The sequence below is a fragment of the Hordeum vulgare genome, chromosome 5H (assembly GCF_904849725.1).
Source record: "Hordeum vulgare subsp. vulgare chromosome 5H, MorexV3_pseudomolecules_assembly, whole genome shotgun sequence".
NCBI lineage: Eukaryota > Viridiplantae > Streptophyta > Magnoliopsida > Poales > Poaceae > Hordeum > Hordeum vulgare.
Genome location: NC_058522.1, coordinates 14,467,611 through 14,483,593, shown reverse-complemented (window position 1 = coordinate 14,483,593; position 15,983 = coordinate 14,467,611). Strand labels below are relative to the sequence as shown.

The window sequence follows — 15,983 nt, the reverse complement described above, 5'->3', positions numbered from 1 at the left end:
CCAGGTATCTGGTCACTTACTGACCAAACACTTTGAACAAGAAGCATCTCTACACCAACATGGCATCAAATCAGCCAATAAACAAGGTAACTACATCTTCAGGCCACGTCTCTCCCCATTCTAGATGATTACCTGTTTTCAATACCGTACTCTTTGAACTAAGCTTAATTCCTTTATCTGATTTCAACAGTCCTCTATTATGGCCATGGCTTGGGGATTATTCCGTGATGGTGCTGGGGTGCTTTCCAACCTCAATGCTGGGTATAATTATTTATCGAAAACAGATTCATTTATCGAAATTACGCTACGAAATTTGGAAATACAATCATTTTTTGAATTTCCCTGCAAAAAAGTTCAGTTATGTGCTTTGATTTTTTGCACTTGCCTCCCACTTCCAATTTATCTTGTTATGTTTAAGATATTTTTAACAACAACAACCTGTCACACTCCCAGCTAGCCCAGGAATTGAAACTGACATTTTTTATGTTACTTCGCTCTGGTGAAGCAGGAGATGGCCTGGCTGGCATGAAGCAAGGGGATCTAATCATTTGGTATGTTGAGCAGCAGAATGTCCAAGGTGCATATAGTTGTACAGAAGAGGTGAAGGAAGAAGTGAAGTGCATCATGGCCATCACAGAGGTAACACCTATCATTTATCTATGTTTAGAATATGATGGAAATTTCAAACTACTTGCATTATAAAAGTGTACATGAAATGCACCCACGGAATATTCATCTTTTACCCTGGCAAATAAACTCCAATCAGCATATAAGCCATCATGAGTCCTTTGCGCGTTTACTGAAATTCATCAGGAATGCCTTGAAAGACAACCTAGGGTGCATCCTTCTGCTGTCATCCTGGTCCGATGGATCATTCTTTGCACCTCCCCATCTGATTTCTTCAGCTGTATGTGACCTGAACCAAAAAAGAATATCATTGGAATTGATCTTAGCCACTGCTATTCCACAAACCATATCACCAAGAGCAGAGGCTCCTGGGTAGCCAGCATCATGGAGGCTCTCAGTACTCAGGCCAGTGGAGTCCATGTGAACTTCTGACAGGCACAAGGCAATATGACGTATCTGAGACTCGGTTGGAGCATTACCCAGACGCCATACTTTGTCCCCATAAAAAGAGCAGCACCATCACATTTGATTACGTCCATGATATTAGGTGTCCCTGATACGATAGTCAGGGGAGAGGCTTCCTTGAACAGCATGTCAGAGAGAATTGTTTGCATCCTCAATATGCTTTTTTCACATAATTGTTTCTGTACTTCAAACTCCTTGTTCACATGGACAGCAAACACCTATGCTAACAATTCACAAGCATACCGCAGCGGAAAAGGGACATATCTGGGGCTCTCATGGTGGCAAATCAGCCTGGACACGGTCCGGTTCGGTCCGGTCCCGGTCCGGTCCGGCGTTTGGACCGGCCACCGGCGGTCCGGACCGGACCGGACCGAGCTCTCCAGCGGGTTGCTTTCCAAGGACCGGACCGTTTTAGAGGTGGCTCGGTCAAGCTTTTCTGGACCGACTGGACCGATTCCAGAACAAGGTCCAGATGCCGTTTACTCCTATTACAGCAACAGCAGCAGACTTTCAGTACCAACAACAGCAGAATTACAGCAGCAAAAAAAATACTTGATGCATGTCCAGATGTCCTGATCCTCGTCGGCATATATTATAGCAGCAGCAGCAGAATTTCAGTAGCAACAGCAGCAGAATTTCAGTAGCAACAGCAGCAGGATTACAACAGCAAGAACTATAGACGGAATTCAGGGTTCACTTATTCATAGTTCACCAAACATTCTGCACAACAGCATAAGTTTCAAAACAAGCTGGTAACACTGCATAACAGTACTGTAGAAACAAAGACACCCACAACTCCCACTAAGGCACCAAGACTTGTTAACCCAGAAACAGAAGCACAATCTCCAGGAGCTTGCTGGCACCAGCCCACCACGGATCGGGAGCACCACGGAATCACGGATCCACCACCACCAGCCACCAGTAGCAGTGACACTAGAGACTAGACTGAAAGAAAATACATCACCTACTCTGAAGTCTGAACCAGTCAAGCAGAGAGGGAGGGAAGGCGGCGAGCCCGCGAGGTTACCTCTTCCTCCTCGTGTTCGTGGAGCTCGGCGAGGAACCAAGGAAGGCGTGATCGACGGTGTGCTGGCCTTGCTGCGACCCCGGCGTGCAGGTGCAGCAGGTGCTCGGCGAGAAACGGAAGAAAGATGTATTGTCTGACGAAACTGAATTCTAACAGTTTCCCGCTAGGACTGACGAAACTGTATTTTTTGAAACTTCGACAACAGCTGTAAACTGACATGGTCAACGGCAACCAGACGAGGAGGAGGTACTCTACTACGGGAAGATGAAACAACGATGGTTTAGAGGTTACCTTTCAGATCAATAGGATCGTGTGGAGGTGGAACGCATCTGAATAAAAGGAAAACTGCTCTTGTTGGACTCGGTCCGCTCGTTTGGCCCGGTTAAAGACCGGACCGGACCGAACTTTTTTCGGTCTGGATTACTGGGCCCGGACCGGCCTGTTTTGCTGTCGGGCCTGGACCGAGCGGGCCACGAGCGGGCCAGAAAGCCCGCTCGGTACGTCCAGGCTGAGTGGCAAACAACAAGGCCCCATAGTATCTTCTTCTTCTGCTGCTGTGCTGGTTGTTTGGACTCGGCCTCGTCATCCTCTTTACTCTCATTAACCACAACAGCCATGACAAGGGATGCAACCGAGTTCATGTTCTCCATATACTGAAGGTGACAGCTGTGTGCTGCCCTGAGTGATGAACCACACAAGCTAATATCAAAGGGGAGTGCCTCATCTTCGATGACCTTTAGGGTTCTTGCGCGGACATCGCAAATCATCCGCACTTTGTTCTTCATGAACAGAAACCTAGCTGCTTGAGGTATATCAGTGGCTGGATAGTGCAGGCCGAGATAAGGCTCAAGGCCAGGCTTTGTGATCTCGGCAAAGACCTCGCCATGGTTGTCTTCATGGAACTTATAAGCCATAACGCTATCATACCCTGTAAGTTCAAAGACTTCCTTGACCACAGCGTTGCATAGCAGCTCCATGCTTCCACCTGGCAGTGCCTGGATCTTGGAGATTGCCTTGACAGCAAGCTTGTAAGACTGCAAGGCCCCAGCAGCAGTGGCAGGAAATTCTGTGGGGTTTACAGGCTCAAAGTCTACCACCAAACAACCGGTTGCTCGATGAACAATGGCATAGAAAGGCTTTACATGTTACATTTGAGTTCTTGTTACATTTGAGCATTGCATTTTAAAGTAAAGTTTCAGCCATTACATGTTAATACTTCATATGCAGGAACGTGGCGAGATGGTGGGCTCCAAGGCCATGGAGATATTGTTGCCCCTGCAGCTTGAGATGTAATTGGTCCAAATGAATAACCACCATTTCGAAGGGTTAGTAGATGATGCTCAATGCCATAAACCTGCATTGATCTTCACTCATGTCATCTGATAGAAGCCTATTAAATTTCGATTAAATTTTACTGTATGTTGTCGATGATGTAAGTGGAGATAGGAAGGTCCCAAAAAATTAAAAATTGCGGCACAAAGGGGACGGTCACCAATGATTTACATGATGATATCTTTGCTAGGCAACTCCGCTTAGAATTAAGATCACTTAATAAGGTTATGATATCTTTTCCATGTGTGTAGAATTATTAGCATGTGTGACGACATTTACAATTTGATTGTCTGTTTTGTTGACTATGTTGGCAATTCATTTGTATAATAATATGTTCATTACATATCCTGAACAAGGAGTGAGATAATTAGTTCCTGAAGCTTCTGTGTTGGGATGCACATGCCGTAAGAAAAACCGTAGCTGACATCGCCTTCTCCCCTAATAATAAAGCGCGGAGCGCTTCTGTCGTCCGTCGTGGCTCTTTTGCAGAAAAGTACCTCTTTTTTCAAGTAATTAACCCGCAGTCCTTCTGTAAGGCACACCAAACCGTTTTTCCGTGCATATTTACAAGCAACCCCTTATAGTTTCTTGAAATCAACCCGCTCCGCTCTTAATGACGCAACGCGGTCGAGCGAGGAGGGGGCATAGGAGCTATCATTGCAGCTCGCGGAGCTCGGAGAAGGAATGGCCGCCTCCTTGCCAGGTGATGGAGCAGCAGGGCCGGTGCACAGTGGCACTCAGTTGATCGCTAGATCTGGCGTTCATCAGCCAGTTGCAACGCGACTCGCTGCGTATGGGCTCCTGGCTGAAGGTCGGCCTGCGCGCGGGAGCGCCAGCCCGCCCAGGCTCCGCACGATGGCCACGGCTGTGTCGGCCGACACCGGCATGGGCGGGATCGTCGGGAACCGCCGCCTGACCGCCTCGTGGTCGAACCCTAGCCGCTCCGCGCCGTCCGTCGCGGCCCAGCCGGGCGTGAGCGGGTCGCCCGGGCCGCCGAGAAGGACCGCGCCCCTCTCGACGCCGCCGTCCGCATGGCCGGCGATGAGCACTGTGACGGCGGCCTTTTCCGCGGCGCGTGCCACCACCCCGCCGCGATACCCACCCCCGCGGACTGCAACGGCGATGCGGCCGCGGAGGGACACCCCGAGCCGGTCGAGCGCGGCCAGGTCCTCCTCCCGGCCCAGGTTGACGAACACCGCCTCGGCCACGGCCGCGCCGGAGGGAGAGTACGCATGGTAGGGCCGCACGACGCGGCGGTCCGGGTCCGCCGGCTCGTTCGTCGAGAGGCGCGCAAGGAGGGAGCGGTCGGCGGCGAGCAACGCGAGGGAGGTGTGCGCCCGGTACGAGAGCAGCGGCGCGTACTCGCGGGTGAGCGTGCGGAGCCCCGCGGCGCGGAACCGCGCGTGCACGTGCGCGGCCACGCCCGCTGCCCCGGGCGTCCCCGCGAGGTGCAGCCCGGCCGTGAGCGCGCGCAGGTCGGCGGCGATGCTGGCGTTGGCCCCGGGGGAGAGGGAGAGGAACAGCGCGGCGGGGTCGGCGCCGGAGCGGGCCCCCGGCGGGCGGCCGTGGAGGACGAGCAGGGAGACGAGGAGCAGCAGGCCGAAGGGCAGGAGGACGCGCGCGAGGCGGAGCGGCTGCCGCGGCGAGGAAGGCCACGAGGAGGGGTGCGGCATTTCGCGGCGGCTGGGCGCGTGGGGGCTCCGAGTGTCAGCGGGCGTCGGCGCGCCCACCACCCGTGCGCGGCTTTTACGGCCATGGAAAGGTGGCCGTTACCAACTTTAGTGCGGCTCGCCATCGTAGCACGCTGTACTGTGTACTCTACCCTACCACGGTATACCGGTGGTCTATACGTAAGTTACAGATGGGATTGGGAAGATGCGCAGCATGGCATGCTCGCTCTCGCGTCTCGCCATTGCCGTTTCTTCGGATAAGTACGCTGCACGATGTACGCTGCATGTAGGACGTAGGAGTACTAGGCTTTACTACGAGGGAGCGGGGTCCCGGGGGGAGCTTCCACTGGGAGGGAGCAAGTGCCGGCGGCGGGGCCGGCTGCGTCGCGCGGATTGGCGGGCTGGGGCGGTGCGCGGCGCACCTCGGTCCACTAGCGAGCTCCGTATTTGCGACGTGCCGACTACCGAGAGCAGAGGACAGGGACCGGCGCACCTGTGGGTTGTGGCGGGTCGGTGCGTTTTGGGCTCGCTCTCGCTCATTGCCTGTGGATGGAAGAATGGGACGTGTTGATGGAGCTTTATGTCACTCCTCACTTAGGATGGGACTCTAGCTAGCAGAGACTGTCAAGTGAGCAGTTGGCGTTTACTGCTCTGTTCAATCCGGTGTCCCATGTTGTTTACTCCTCTTACATTTATATTTGTTTCCCGCAATTTTTTATTTATTTATATCTGTTCCTATAGTTATATTTGTTTGTGTGTGTTTTAATACGGTACAGTCGAAGTCGCTCCTATCCTTATGAATGAATGTATATCTTTGTAGATGAAATTGTCTTATTCTACTGAACGTACATTGTTGAAAGACCTGAAATTAATTCAGAAAAATATGAACATCAATGTCTCAAACTTAAAACTCTTATGAGTAAGGAATATCACAATTCTTCTAACCATCCAACCACAAGTTAATTCATTTATACTTGCTTATGTTACGATGTACACATGCATGACATATTAGCACTGCACTATTTGTAATTATATTGTACTACATGTGTTTTTGTGTTGATAAAGATGTATTCTCTTTCGAGTTGTTAAGGTTTTCGATTTGGTTTCACACGCAAACGGAATCATGGTTTTAGACTTAGTTCTCCATATAAATCAATTCAATTTCCTTTTAAATGGAGATTAATATACAAGGGGAGATCACCCCCACCCCCCACCCCCTATAGGCATATTAAAAAAATAAATCCATAATCCATATGATATACTTTCTTTGTTCTTAAATATAAATCTTTTTAAAGATTACACTTTGAACTATATACAGATATATATAGACATATTTTAAAGTATATATTTACTCATTTTGTTTCGTATTTAGTCTTCTATTGAAATATCTAAAAAAGACTTATATTTAAGAACGGAGGTAGTAGCCGGCACTATGTGTCGTGTTGGGTGGATCTTGCACATGAGATCGATAAAAGTGTGCCCTTTTGCTTGGTATAGCTACGTTGAGGCTTAATTTAAGGGCATTCACTCCTTTCATGTTTTAGCATTGCATCTTGTTATCAGCCTCCAATAATCAACAAGTGATTTTGAATGCATAGTGATTGGTATCGAATTCACTTTGGCAGTTCTACTGAAAAATTGCATTTCCTTGCACTCTAAAATTAAGGGATTTTTTACTATTTTTCAGCGAAATCAGTAAAAGTTCCTTACGCATCCATGCCACTCAAGGTAAAAATAATAATAATATCCATAGGGTCCAAAATAAGCTCGTTGGAGCTAGGAAAACCATATCCTCAAAATCATATCAATAGTTTTGCAGAAAAACCTTTAAGTCTCATAATTTCACAAAGGAAATACCAATAGATATTTATAGGACTTCTCAAAACCTACTATAAACAAAACGACATATACTTTATTAATAATGTACATGATTCAGGGTTTCATGCAAAACAAGAATGCTCCCACCCCCACCCACCCACCCAATAATATTCTTGACTTTTGTAAAAGATGTTTGAGCAAGATCTTTATTTTTCACGGCACAAGTATTCTTTTTTTTATACACAACTTTAGGGAAAAGCTTGAAACTAGAGTTTAACAAGTAGGTTGTACTTGTTGAATTTTATTAGCCTTAGAATCTTAGGGATCAAAGTTATATTATCATAGTTCAATCTATTTACGAGTCAACTTCTTCAAGGACTTCAATGATGTTAGAATTTTTTTAAATAACTCATGGGAAAGCCATATGGCTCAAGGGAAGCTAGAAGTGAAGCCATTCATGAGGTCGGAGTTAGAGCTGCACCTCATGCCCGACAACCTGTGGATTAAGCTGTCCCGCTCCTTCACATGGCGGGCCGCCTTCGCCTTTGTCGTCGCCTCTTTGTTTGCCTCGCGCTCCAACATCTCGATGGCGAGTCACAGCGCGTCGGCATTCTTGTGGTGGCGGCGGCACGCATCCGTCTTCGCCATCATGAGAGAGAGACGAAGGACCGACATGACGAGCGCGTCGTTAGGGTCGACCGGCGCGCTTGCGGTCAAATGGCACGCGGCCCGCGCCTCCCACCTCTCCCTCTCCCACTACGGCTCGCGTCGGGCTGCACATGCCTCGGATTCGGGTGTCCTCGTGCGCCCCAGCCCCGACGCGGATACGAGGACACCGTAGTGGCCGGGCACCGCTTCCGAAGCACATGGTGCTCGACGTGGGCGACATACCTAGCCTAACGGAGCAGAGCGACCAGAGCTGTGCGTCGGGCGAGAAGGGCCGGCGACGTAGTCGATGCTGTGTCGACGAGCAACGGGCCCGGTGGAAGAATATTTGCCACCATCGGGGCTGCCTTGCTCCTGCAGCAACCTCCTCAACGCGATGTGGAGGGCAGCCTGCTCCACATCAATGTTGGATCGCGAGATGCTTGTTCAAGGTTACATCTTATGTCTACGTCAAGTGTTTTGTTTGGGCGTAGCCAAAATAGTTAAAGATAATGACAAACTCTTCCCAACCAAACAACCAACTATTTGTAAAACTTTATAAAAATATGCCCTAAAAAACTATGCTGTGAAAAACCTTAACAAAATAAATATAGCTTAAAAATGTTCAAAGTTTTATAGATACTTTCACAATACTTTTTGTTTCAAAAAAAGTTCATACTTAAAAAAACATAAAACTTCCCAAAAAAACTTTACGTTTTATTAAAAAGTAACAATTTGAAAATGTACAACTAAAAATTTCTAAATGTAAAACTAAATAATAAATATTTTTAAAATCTGTTTAAAATGTTTTTTCAGAAATGTTAAATTTTTTATACCAACTTTAATTATTCTTACAAAAAAATTATATTTAATCAAAGAATTAGGTTTTATTAGAATTAAGGAAATTTTCATGTTTAACAATCTGATTGATTTAGTAAAATTATATATAAATAATGATGCACAGTAACACATGTAGTAGGTTGTGTCTTTTTTTCGCCGATGCAACGCACGGACATTTGTACTAGTTGTCACTTATGGAGCTCCATACAAGTGCCTATTCCTGAACCTATGTGTTTTTTTATGATTGGATTAGATAAAACAAGCATGCTGGGACGTTTTATCAATCTCCGTAGGTTTTGTTTTGTGGGGATGCCCCTAAAGTTTTTTTTTTTTTTTTTTTGAAAATGGATGCCCCTAAAGTTGTATCCAAGGGTTCACCCCTTTCTTGTGTGTCAAATAAAATTAAACAAATCCGTTTGGTGTGTTTGGGAGCGTGGACATTTTAGCCAATTTTCCTAGTAAAAAATGAAAGAAAAGAAAGTAGTCACAACGCAACGGGATTGGGGAAGGGAACGCAATTCCGTACCCGTTCCTCTTTCTCGGACCGGCCGATGGCGTCGGCGTCGGCGTCGGCGGCGGCTTTGGAGAAGGCTCGGCAGCTGCTGGAGGAGGCGGCGGCCGAGTCGCTGCCGGCGGAGCAGGTGGACGCGCTGCCCTCCGGCTTCTACGACGCCTTCGTGCTCTGCGGCATCCGCGTCCACGCCGTCGAGCCCGGCCGCCTCCTCTGCCACTTCACCGTCCCCGCCCGCCTCCTCGTGAGCCCTCCCCTCCCTCCCTTCCTTCCCACCTCCGGCAGCCAGATCTATCTACCCACCCTCTCCCCTTCCCTGCTCAGCTGCTGCTCGATGCATAATTTTACTTCCCCATCTACTGTCCTGCTACCATCTACCATTAGCATTTCTTGAGAAAATTACCTCTCCACTGTAAGTAGCCGAGGAACGTAATTTCAGAACAACAGAGTTCGATCCATCACCTAATTGTTCACTGGAACACAAGCTGTGCCATCGTCCATGGAGCAGCTTGTTACCACTTACCACTGCCTTTTTGCAGTTTTGTTTGCTGATGATGGCTGTGTTGTTGTTGCTGAGCAACCACAGAACTCAGGCAACTTCCTGCACGGCGGCGCGACCGCGTCGCTGGTTGACTTGGTGGGCACTGCTGTCTTCTACACCGCCGGGGCACAAACCAGGGGCTCACCACTAGAGATGAACATCTCCTACCTGGATGCTGCGTTTTCGGATGTGAGTGGCTTTCTCACCGTCGCCGGATTTAACTGGGTGTGAAATAGACAACTAATAGTACATGTTGTTGGCCGTGAGCATCGCTCCCTTTGCTCGATCGATTTACATGGGATGTGTTCTTGTATTTCCCCATGGACCAACTACTTTATTGTAATCGTATTGCTTGCCAGTTGTGCCTCAACCTATTGCCCAACTCTGAACGTAATTCACCAGAGTTTATTATTACAGAGAAATGAGCTAAAGTTTTACATTATCAGGGAGCCAATAATCTGTAATTCTCACAAACTCCACTCTGCTAGCAACAGGTAGAGATGCCACTGAACATCATGATTCATTGTTTACGTGTATCAAGATTCCTTTATTTTTTAGATTTTCTTGAGAATGCTCTGGTGCTTAACCAAATTTTGGTTGTTCTTTTTATTCCGAAGTGCATGGATGACCATGACAACCTTGACGCACAAGTTGAGCTGTTGGAATGTTGTGCTTCAGTCTGAAGTTCTTGTGACTGTATAGTAACTATGCCAGCATATGTTGCCATTTGCAGGAAGAGATTGATATCGAGGCGAAGGTTCTGCGGGCTGGAAAAGCAGTAGGAGTGGCCACTGTGGAACTGAAGAAGAAATCTGGCAAAATCATCGCTCAAGCCCGCTATTCCAAGTATCTTGGTGCATCTAGTAAACTGTGAAGGTGTCCTTGCCTTGTAAGCTGTAAGCCTGTAATTGCTCTTGTTTACTTGGCAATCTTTATGTAATAGAATAGTGTTGCCTTGAAATGGTAAATATGGAAATTACTCCAGGAGTGTGCTACTTGCTGCATTACAAGGATCTTTGCAGCTTTATTACTGAGTTGAAATAAAAATACAATTATTTCTGCATCCCAAACAACAATACTGCCTGACAAAGGTACTGTGGACATGAATAAGTCTGACTACCAAAGGCTGAAGGGATAAAGGCTAATCCATTTAATTAGATAGAGTATTAATTTTGAAATAAGACAATTTACATGACTTTGAGCTAGGTGTGAGTTCTATGATGTTCTGATGTCCCAAGGCATCCTTGTCAAACTAATGATTCCGCATATCTGGCATTCAACTACTTCCGTTTCCACTTGAAATCTGGTTATTCCCATCAAAAGTCTTTGGTCTTCAGCAATAGTTATTCGGGCTGATATGTGTTATGTGTAGATTAGCAAACAACTCTCTGTTTTCTCTGTCCTCTCACTGTCCTGTTCTTACCTAAGCTCATTAAAATGGCGAACAGGGAGCTCCTATAATTTTCTAAAAGGATTTTTTGCAGCAGAAATTGTTGTACGCTAAAAACGGATCTTCCATCTGGATTGTTTTTACCATGGCGTGTCTGTTGTCTCCTAGGTCATCAGTGACGGGGCTAGCAGAGTTTTCTCTGTTATTTTCTCTGTTAAGTAAGATTGGAAATGTGGTTGAGGAGGCCAAAGGGAGGCAGATCACCAACTAGAGCACCCTGGAGTGGCTCTCAGAGCTCATCCACAGATTGTATCACACCTGCTCGATCCTGGATGTACCAAAAAATAGATCAATCGAGTCCATGGATGTTCATGGTGACGACGACATCAACAAAAGAAGGTGCCAACTCATATCCCCGTTTGTTTTTTCTTATTGTCCTCTTCTAATCCCGCAAAGCATTTATGGGTTGCTGCAAGCACCATGAAGATTCTATTGTCCCATGGTGATAGCCTTGAAGAGATCAACAATGTCGTAGAACATTTTGAGAGAGAGCTGCCCGCCGATATGTTTCTCACTGAGCACCAACATTTATGGATATTTTCAGATGTTTGGCCGGCATATCGGAGGGGGCGAGTAATAAGTTGTCTCCTGTACAGAAACCACTTTTCTGAAAGAAAATTGGATATTCTTCTAATTATCAGCCATATTGGAGTTGGAAAGAGCATTATCGTGCAGTATGTTTGTGACGATGCAAGAGTTCATAGCTGCTTCTGACCAGTCATGTTGGTTGCAGCAAGATTATCATCATCACTAGCAAGTAGCAACAATAACCAAATCCTGAAAATTAGATTAGTGTGGCCAATCAAATTGTGGATCTTACCGTTGCGGAGTTCTGGTTCTTCAAGGCGATTGCACTTTCAGGGAATTGCCCAAGACTGGTGGCAGTTGATAAACTGACCGAAAGCGCCATTCGTTGGGGCTAAGATTATTGGACCATTGCTAACAGCTAACCCTAGGCACTAGTTGATGTATGTCGTTGAGAAGTACTAGTATCTATAGCTGCCAGTTCTTTGCAGTAGTTAAAAAGGCAAAAGCAGTGGCGAAAAGAAGGTCATCCTTCAATCTTCTTTGATATGAAATTTGTTAGCTTTTCGAAGGCCTATGGTGGAAATTCAATTTGTTTGTAAACTTACCTTTGGAAGCAAGCGACAATATCAGCTGAAGGACAAGAGCATAGAACTGGACATCAGATATTACAAGATTGAGTACAAAGTATTTCTACCTGCCATATTTCTAAAGATGTTCCTACATACAACAAAAAGGAGCACTGATCCTGATGATTGAAATGTGTGGATCCTGATGAACAGTTTCACCCACTTACAGTGCAATGAGCGCTGTAGTACAGGCAATAGAATGGCAGAACAGACTTGCACAACAACACTTTTGCATTACGAGCATCTGCACTCCAACTTTCTTGGGCGGCTGCTGTATCAGGGCTTGGAAGAAACATATCATGCAACCTGGCAAAATCGGGCTGTGTCGAGGAGAACGGTTTCTTGGATATAATCAGCTGGCGCATGTTTACATGACTTGGCAGCAGATTCTCGGCCAAATCCGCAATGTACCCAAGGCCATCGCCCAACAAGGACAGGCCCCCAATATTGCTTCTCAGGATCTTACACCAGAGCTGTAGATTTGGATGGGCTTTCAGCACCCCTCCAACGATCTTGGCGCCGAAGAACGACCCGTTTAGCTTCCTTGCAATGGCTTTGCCTACCGCGAGCAGCCTTGGATTCTCCTCTATGTCCGTGGCTGCAAAGGCATGCGCCTTGAAGAAGAACCAGTACTCTGGGTGTGGCAAAACCTTCAGCTTGATTGGCTCTACTGTTCCCATGCTGGCGGCGACATGCCTGATGTTGGTGGTGAGTATGATCTTGCTCCCCTGTTTGCCATGTCTCAGGCTCGGCAAGAGCTCCTCCAGCATCCGCTTCTTGTGCATGTCAACATCCTCGAACACCATCAGGAACCGCTTCCTGCGGAAATTCTCGTTGAGCACTTGCAGCGGATGATTAAGCTTTCCAGACCCTCCAATCACATGTTTCGATTTCAGAACGACAGTTGCTCCACCCATCGCCATAGCGTAGGTGGATGAGAAATTAAACAACATGATTATTGGGAAGCGGTTGCGCAGCCTAGCATCATCACAGACGTGCTGCACCAAGGTAGTTTTCCCAACACCAATGTCACCAACAATTGGGAGCAAAGGCAGATTCCCCATGATGGATGGACCGTGGTCGTCAAGCAAGAAGTTGATGATCCTTTCTTTCTCGACATGCCTGCCAAACATCTGCCCGTCCACAAAGATGTTGGTAGCCAAAGGGCGGCGGATCCGCCTGCAGCCTTCCAGGAGCATCATGAACTCGCGGAGATCACCAGATAAGCTCTGCATGCTCTCTAGTACCGTGTCGATCTCATCGACACCGGCGTCATGGCGAGACAACATGCACTTCACGGTGCTCGTGGCGACGCGCACGCGCTTTGCAGGATTGAACAAGGACAGAGAGAAAGGCTGTGCCGCTACCTTGTCTCCATGCCCGTCTTCGAGCTCCGGCTCTCCGCACCTGATCGTGTCGAGCAGATAACGACCCTGGTACACACCATCGTTGAGCTCCGAGAGCCATTCGAGGGCCACATGGTTTGTGATGTGCCTCCCCTTGGCCTCCTCCACCATGCTGTGAATCCTGACAAGCATGCGATTTATCTTCTGCAGCTTGGCGCTGGCGCTCTGTTGGTCGCTGAAGCGGCCGGCGAGAAGCGAGATCACCCTGCCCACCATGTCGCCGACGACCGCCGAGAAGATGGCCTCCGCCATGGTAAATTCCTTTCCAGCAGATCTTGGAATGTTTCAGGGGAAATTCTGTGGATGGCTCATGTAGTAGTGCTTGCAGCTGACCATATTTGACAATATCGTCTCACCTGTGACGTTTGATTGCTCAAAAAGTCAAGGTGAGCACCAATACTTGGGTGGTATGGTTCTTAGCAGGATAGCGACTTCAAAGGCTTTGGTGCTCTGGCTTTATATGACACCAGAAATCTGCAACACGTGTTTTCTTGTGCACTACATAAAAATACCCAATGCTTTCTGAAGAAAAGAAAATCAATGATGCGGGACTAAGTGGTGGCAGGTACTAGAGAGATAATTGTGTTTTCTTGTCAGTTGCTCCGGTGACCAAGGCTGAAAGGAGTTGAATGGGGATCTGATGTGGCCACTCGTTGGAGATGGCCACCATTTGTGATGGTTTATCTAGCTTCTGTGACGAGCCCGTCAGTTACGACGCAGTCTGTAGAAGTGTGTCTTACTTAGCTTTTGGTGTAATTCAGTTGTGCCCAAATATCTCCAAATTTGAGTAACGCTGGAACTAGGTCTGTCATTTTGGTTGCTTGAATTGATCCTACAAGTTTTTTTAAGCTTGTTCGAAGTTGAAAAACATAGAAGAGAAAATACAGAGTGAGCGAGTTATTATATACGACACCGAAAATTAGACCTCATGAATCTGGGTATCCTCAATATGAGAGTGTTGAATCTGTCCCTCTTGGCTTCCTGGATAAGAAGGTACCAACTACTACCTCCGTTCTAAATATAAACCCTCTTAGAGATTTAAATAAAGACTACATACGTATCAACATGAGTGAATCTACACTCTAAAATACGTCAATATACATCCGTATGTAGTCTGTATTGAAATCTCCAAAAAGACTTATATTTAGAAACAGAGGGAGTATATGATAACATAATTTGGAAACAGATCACTGAGTTCAAGTATAACACGCATACTCCTAACCTGTTTTGCTGTAGAGAAGAGCAGGCATCTCCTCTTTTGGAAAGGGGTTATGTGGGCCAGTAAGGCTACTGCACTGGATTACCAGTGGTTGGTAGGAGATGGTAAAAATATGTGTTTCTGGGAGGGACACTGATTTGGGAACTCGAGCTTGGCCATTCAACTTTTCCATATAGACTTTGTTTGTAATGAACCTATAAATGAGGCCTGGAATGGTGTTGATCTGAAACTCTCCTTTAGGAGAGTTTTGATCACAAAATGATACACCAATGGAATGATCTCTTGCAAATTGTTTCTGACATTAGGTGATTCAGGACCCTGGCCGAATGGTGTGAAGATGCACAATTCAGGAGCGTGTAGTTGTCAGTCTTATATGCAGTTACCAGTTTTAGGGGGGGTTACCCCAGTTTTTGTTCCTACTTTTTGGAAGATTCATGTTCCCCCTGAGGTACAAATTTTCCTTTGGTTACATCACATTATAAACTGCTCACTAGGGGTAATTTAGCTAAGAGGCAGGAGATTATTGATAGAAGTTGCCTGTTGTGCTGTGAACCTGAATCCTGTCACCACTTGTTTTTTCGGTTGTGGCATTGCTGCATTATATTTGCAGGAAATCTATGAGATGCTTGGTTTCAATAATCTGTTTATTGAGTACCGTACCGTGACAAATAATTCGGGACGGAGGGAGTATGCATCTGTGGCTAACTCTGGCTTTGCAATAAGAAAACATGCTGTAAGTTAATATGATTATGTCAGGTGGATCATAATCATCTCCAGAATTAACCCCCCCCCTCCCCCTCCCATGTCACTTCCCCGCGAGCGCACGGGAGCAACCCTAGCCGCCGCCGCCGCCCACCCCCACTACTCCCACACCCCTCCTCGCCGTCGCCGGTGTGCGTCACCGGGCAAAGCTCGTGCTGCGGCGGCGGCGGCGTGGGGCAGCTCGGCTAAGAGATGGTGGGGAGCTCGGCGCGTCGCGCGGGGACCTTATAGGTGGCGCGCCCGGGCCATGGTGGCCGCGGATCTGGCGCGGTGCTAGGGTGCTCGTGCGGGGGCTTGTCGGGCTCGTGCGGGGGGTTGTCGGAGGTGCGCGCGGTGTATGGTGGCCGTGGCTCTGGCGCGGTGCTGCGGATCTGGCGCGGTGGCCATGGATGCGGGGGTCTGTCGCTCTCGCCAGGGCGTCGGCTAGGGTCGGCACGACATTGCAGGGTGGCGCAGGGCACGACGCGGAGGCCTTTCGTGCAACATGGATCTGCTGAAGGGAGTGGGCACGGGGGC

General features: G+C 47.6%; 3 protein-coding genes and 1 pseudogene across 3 annotated transcripts; 1 reads left to right on the top strand and 3 right to left on the bottom strand.

Annotated features, from left to right (window-relative positions):
* Positions 1–777: 777 nt before the first annotated feature.
* Positions 778–3,479, bottom strand: LOC123396198 (annotated as a pseudogene).
* A 270-nt stretch (positions 3,480–3,749) lies between these two features.
* LOC123396412 (probable glutamate carboxypeptidase PLA3) lies at positions 3,750–5,285 on the bottom strand. The gene has a single exon (XM_045091356.1). It carries the CDS (start codon positions 5,122–5,124, stop codon positions 4,216–4,218), a length of 909 nt encoding a protein of 302 aa, XP_044947291.1. The 5' UTR covers positions 5,125–5,285; the 3' UTR covers positions 3,750–4,215.
* Positions 5,286–8,920: 3,635 nt separating this feature from the next.
* On the top strand, positions 8,921–10,539 carry LOC123396411 (acyl-coenzyme A thioesterase 13). Its single transcript, XM_045091355.1, has 3 exons — positions 8,921–9,179; positions 9,522–9,665; positions 10,210–10,539. Exons 1-3 carry the CDS (start codon positions 8,976–8,978, stop codon positions 10,348–10,350), a joined length of 489 nt encoding a protein of 162 aa, XP_044947290.1. The 5' UTR covers positions 8,921–8,975; the 3' UTR covers positions 10,351–10,539.
* A 1,541-nt stretch (positions 10,540–12,080) lies between these two features.
* LOC123396410 (disease resistance protein RGA2-like) lies at positions 12,081–14,439 on the bottom strand. The gene has a single exon (XM_045091354.1). It carries the CDS (start codon positions 13,736–13,738, stop codon positions 12,236–12,238), a length of 1,503 nt encoding a protein of 500 aa, XP_044947289.1. The 5' UTR covers positions 13,739–14,439; the 3' UTR covers positions 12,081–12,235.
* Positions 14,440–15,983: the final 1,544 nt, after the last annotated feature.

Coding starts and splice junctions, on each gene's coding strand:
- LOC123396411 (XM_045091355.1), top strand. CDS start 8,976: ATGGCGTCGGCGTCGGCGTCGGCGGCGGCTTTGGAGAAGGCTCGGCAG. Junction 9,180..9,521: donor CCGTCCCCGCCCGCCTCCTC/GTGAGCCCTCCC, acceptor GAGCAACCACAG/AACTCAGGCAACTTCCTGCA. Junction 9,666..10,209: donor TGGATGCTGCGTTTTCGGAT/GTGAGTGGCTTT, acceptor TGCCATTTGCAG/GAAGAGATTGATATCGAGGC.
- LOC123396412 (XM_045091356.1), bottom strand. CDS start 5,124: ATGCCGCACCCCTCCTCGTGGCCTTCCTCGCCGCGGCAGCCGCTCCGC.
- LOC123396410 (XM_045091354.1), bottom strand. CDS start 13,738: ATGGCGGAGGCCATCTTCTCGGCGGTCGTCGGCGACATGGTGGGCAGG.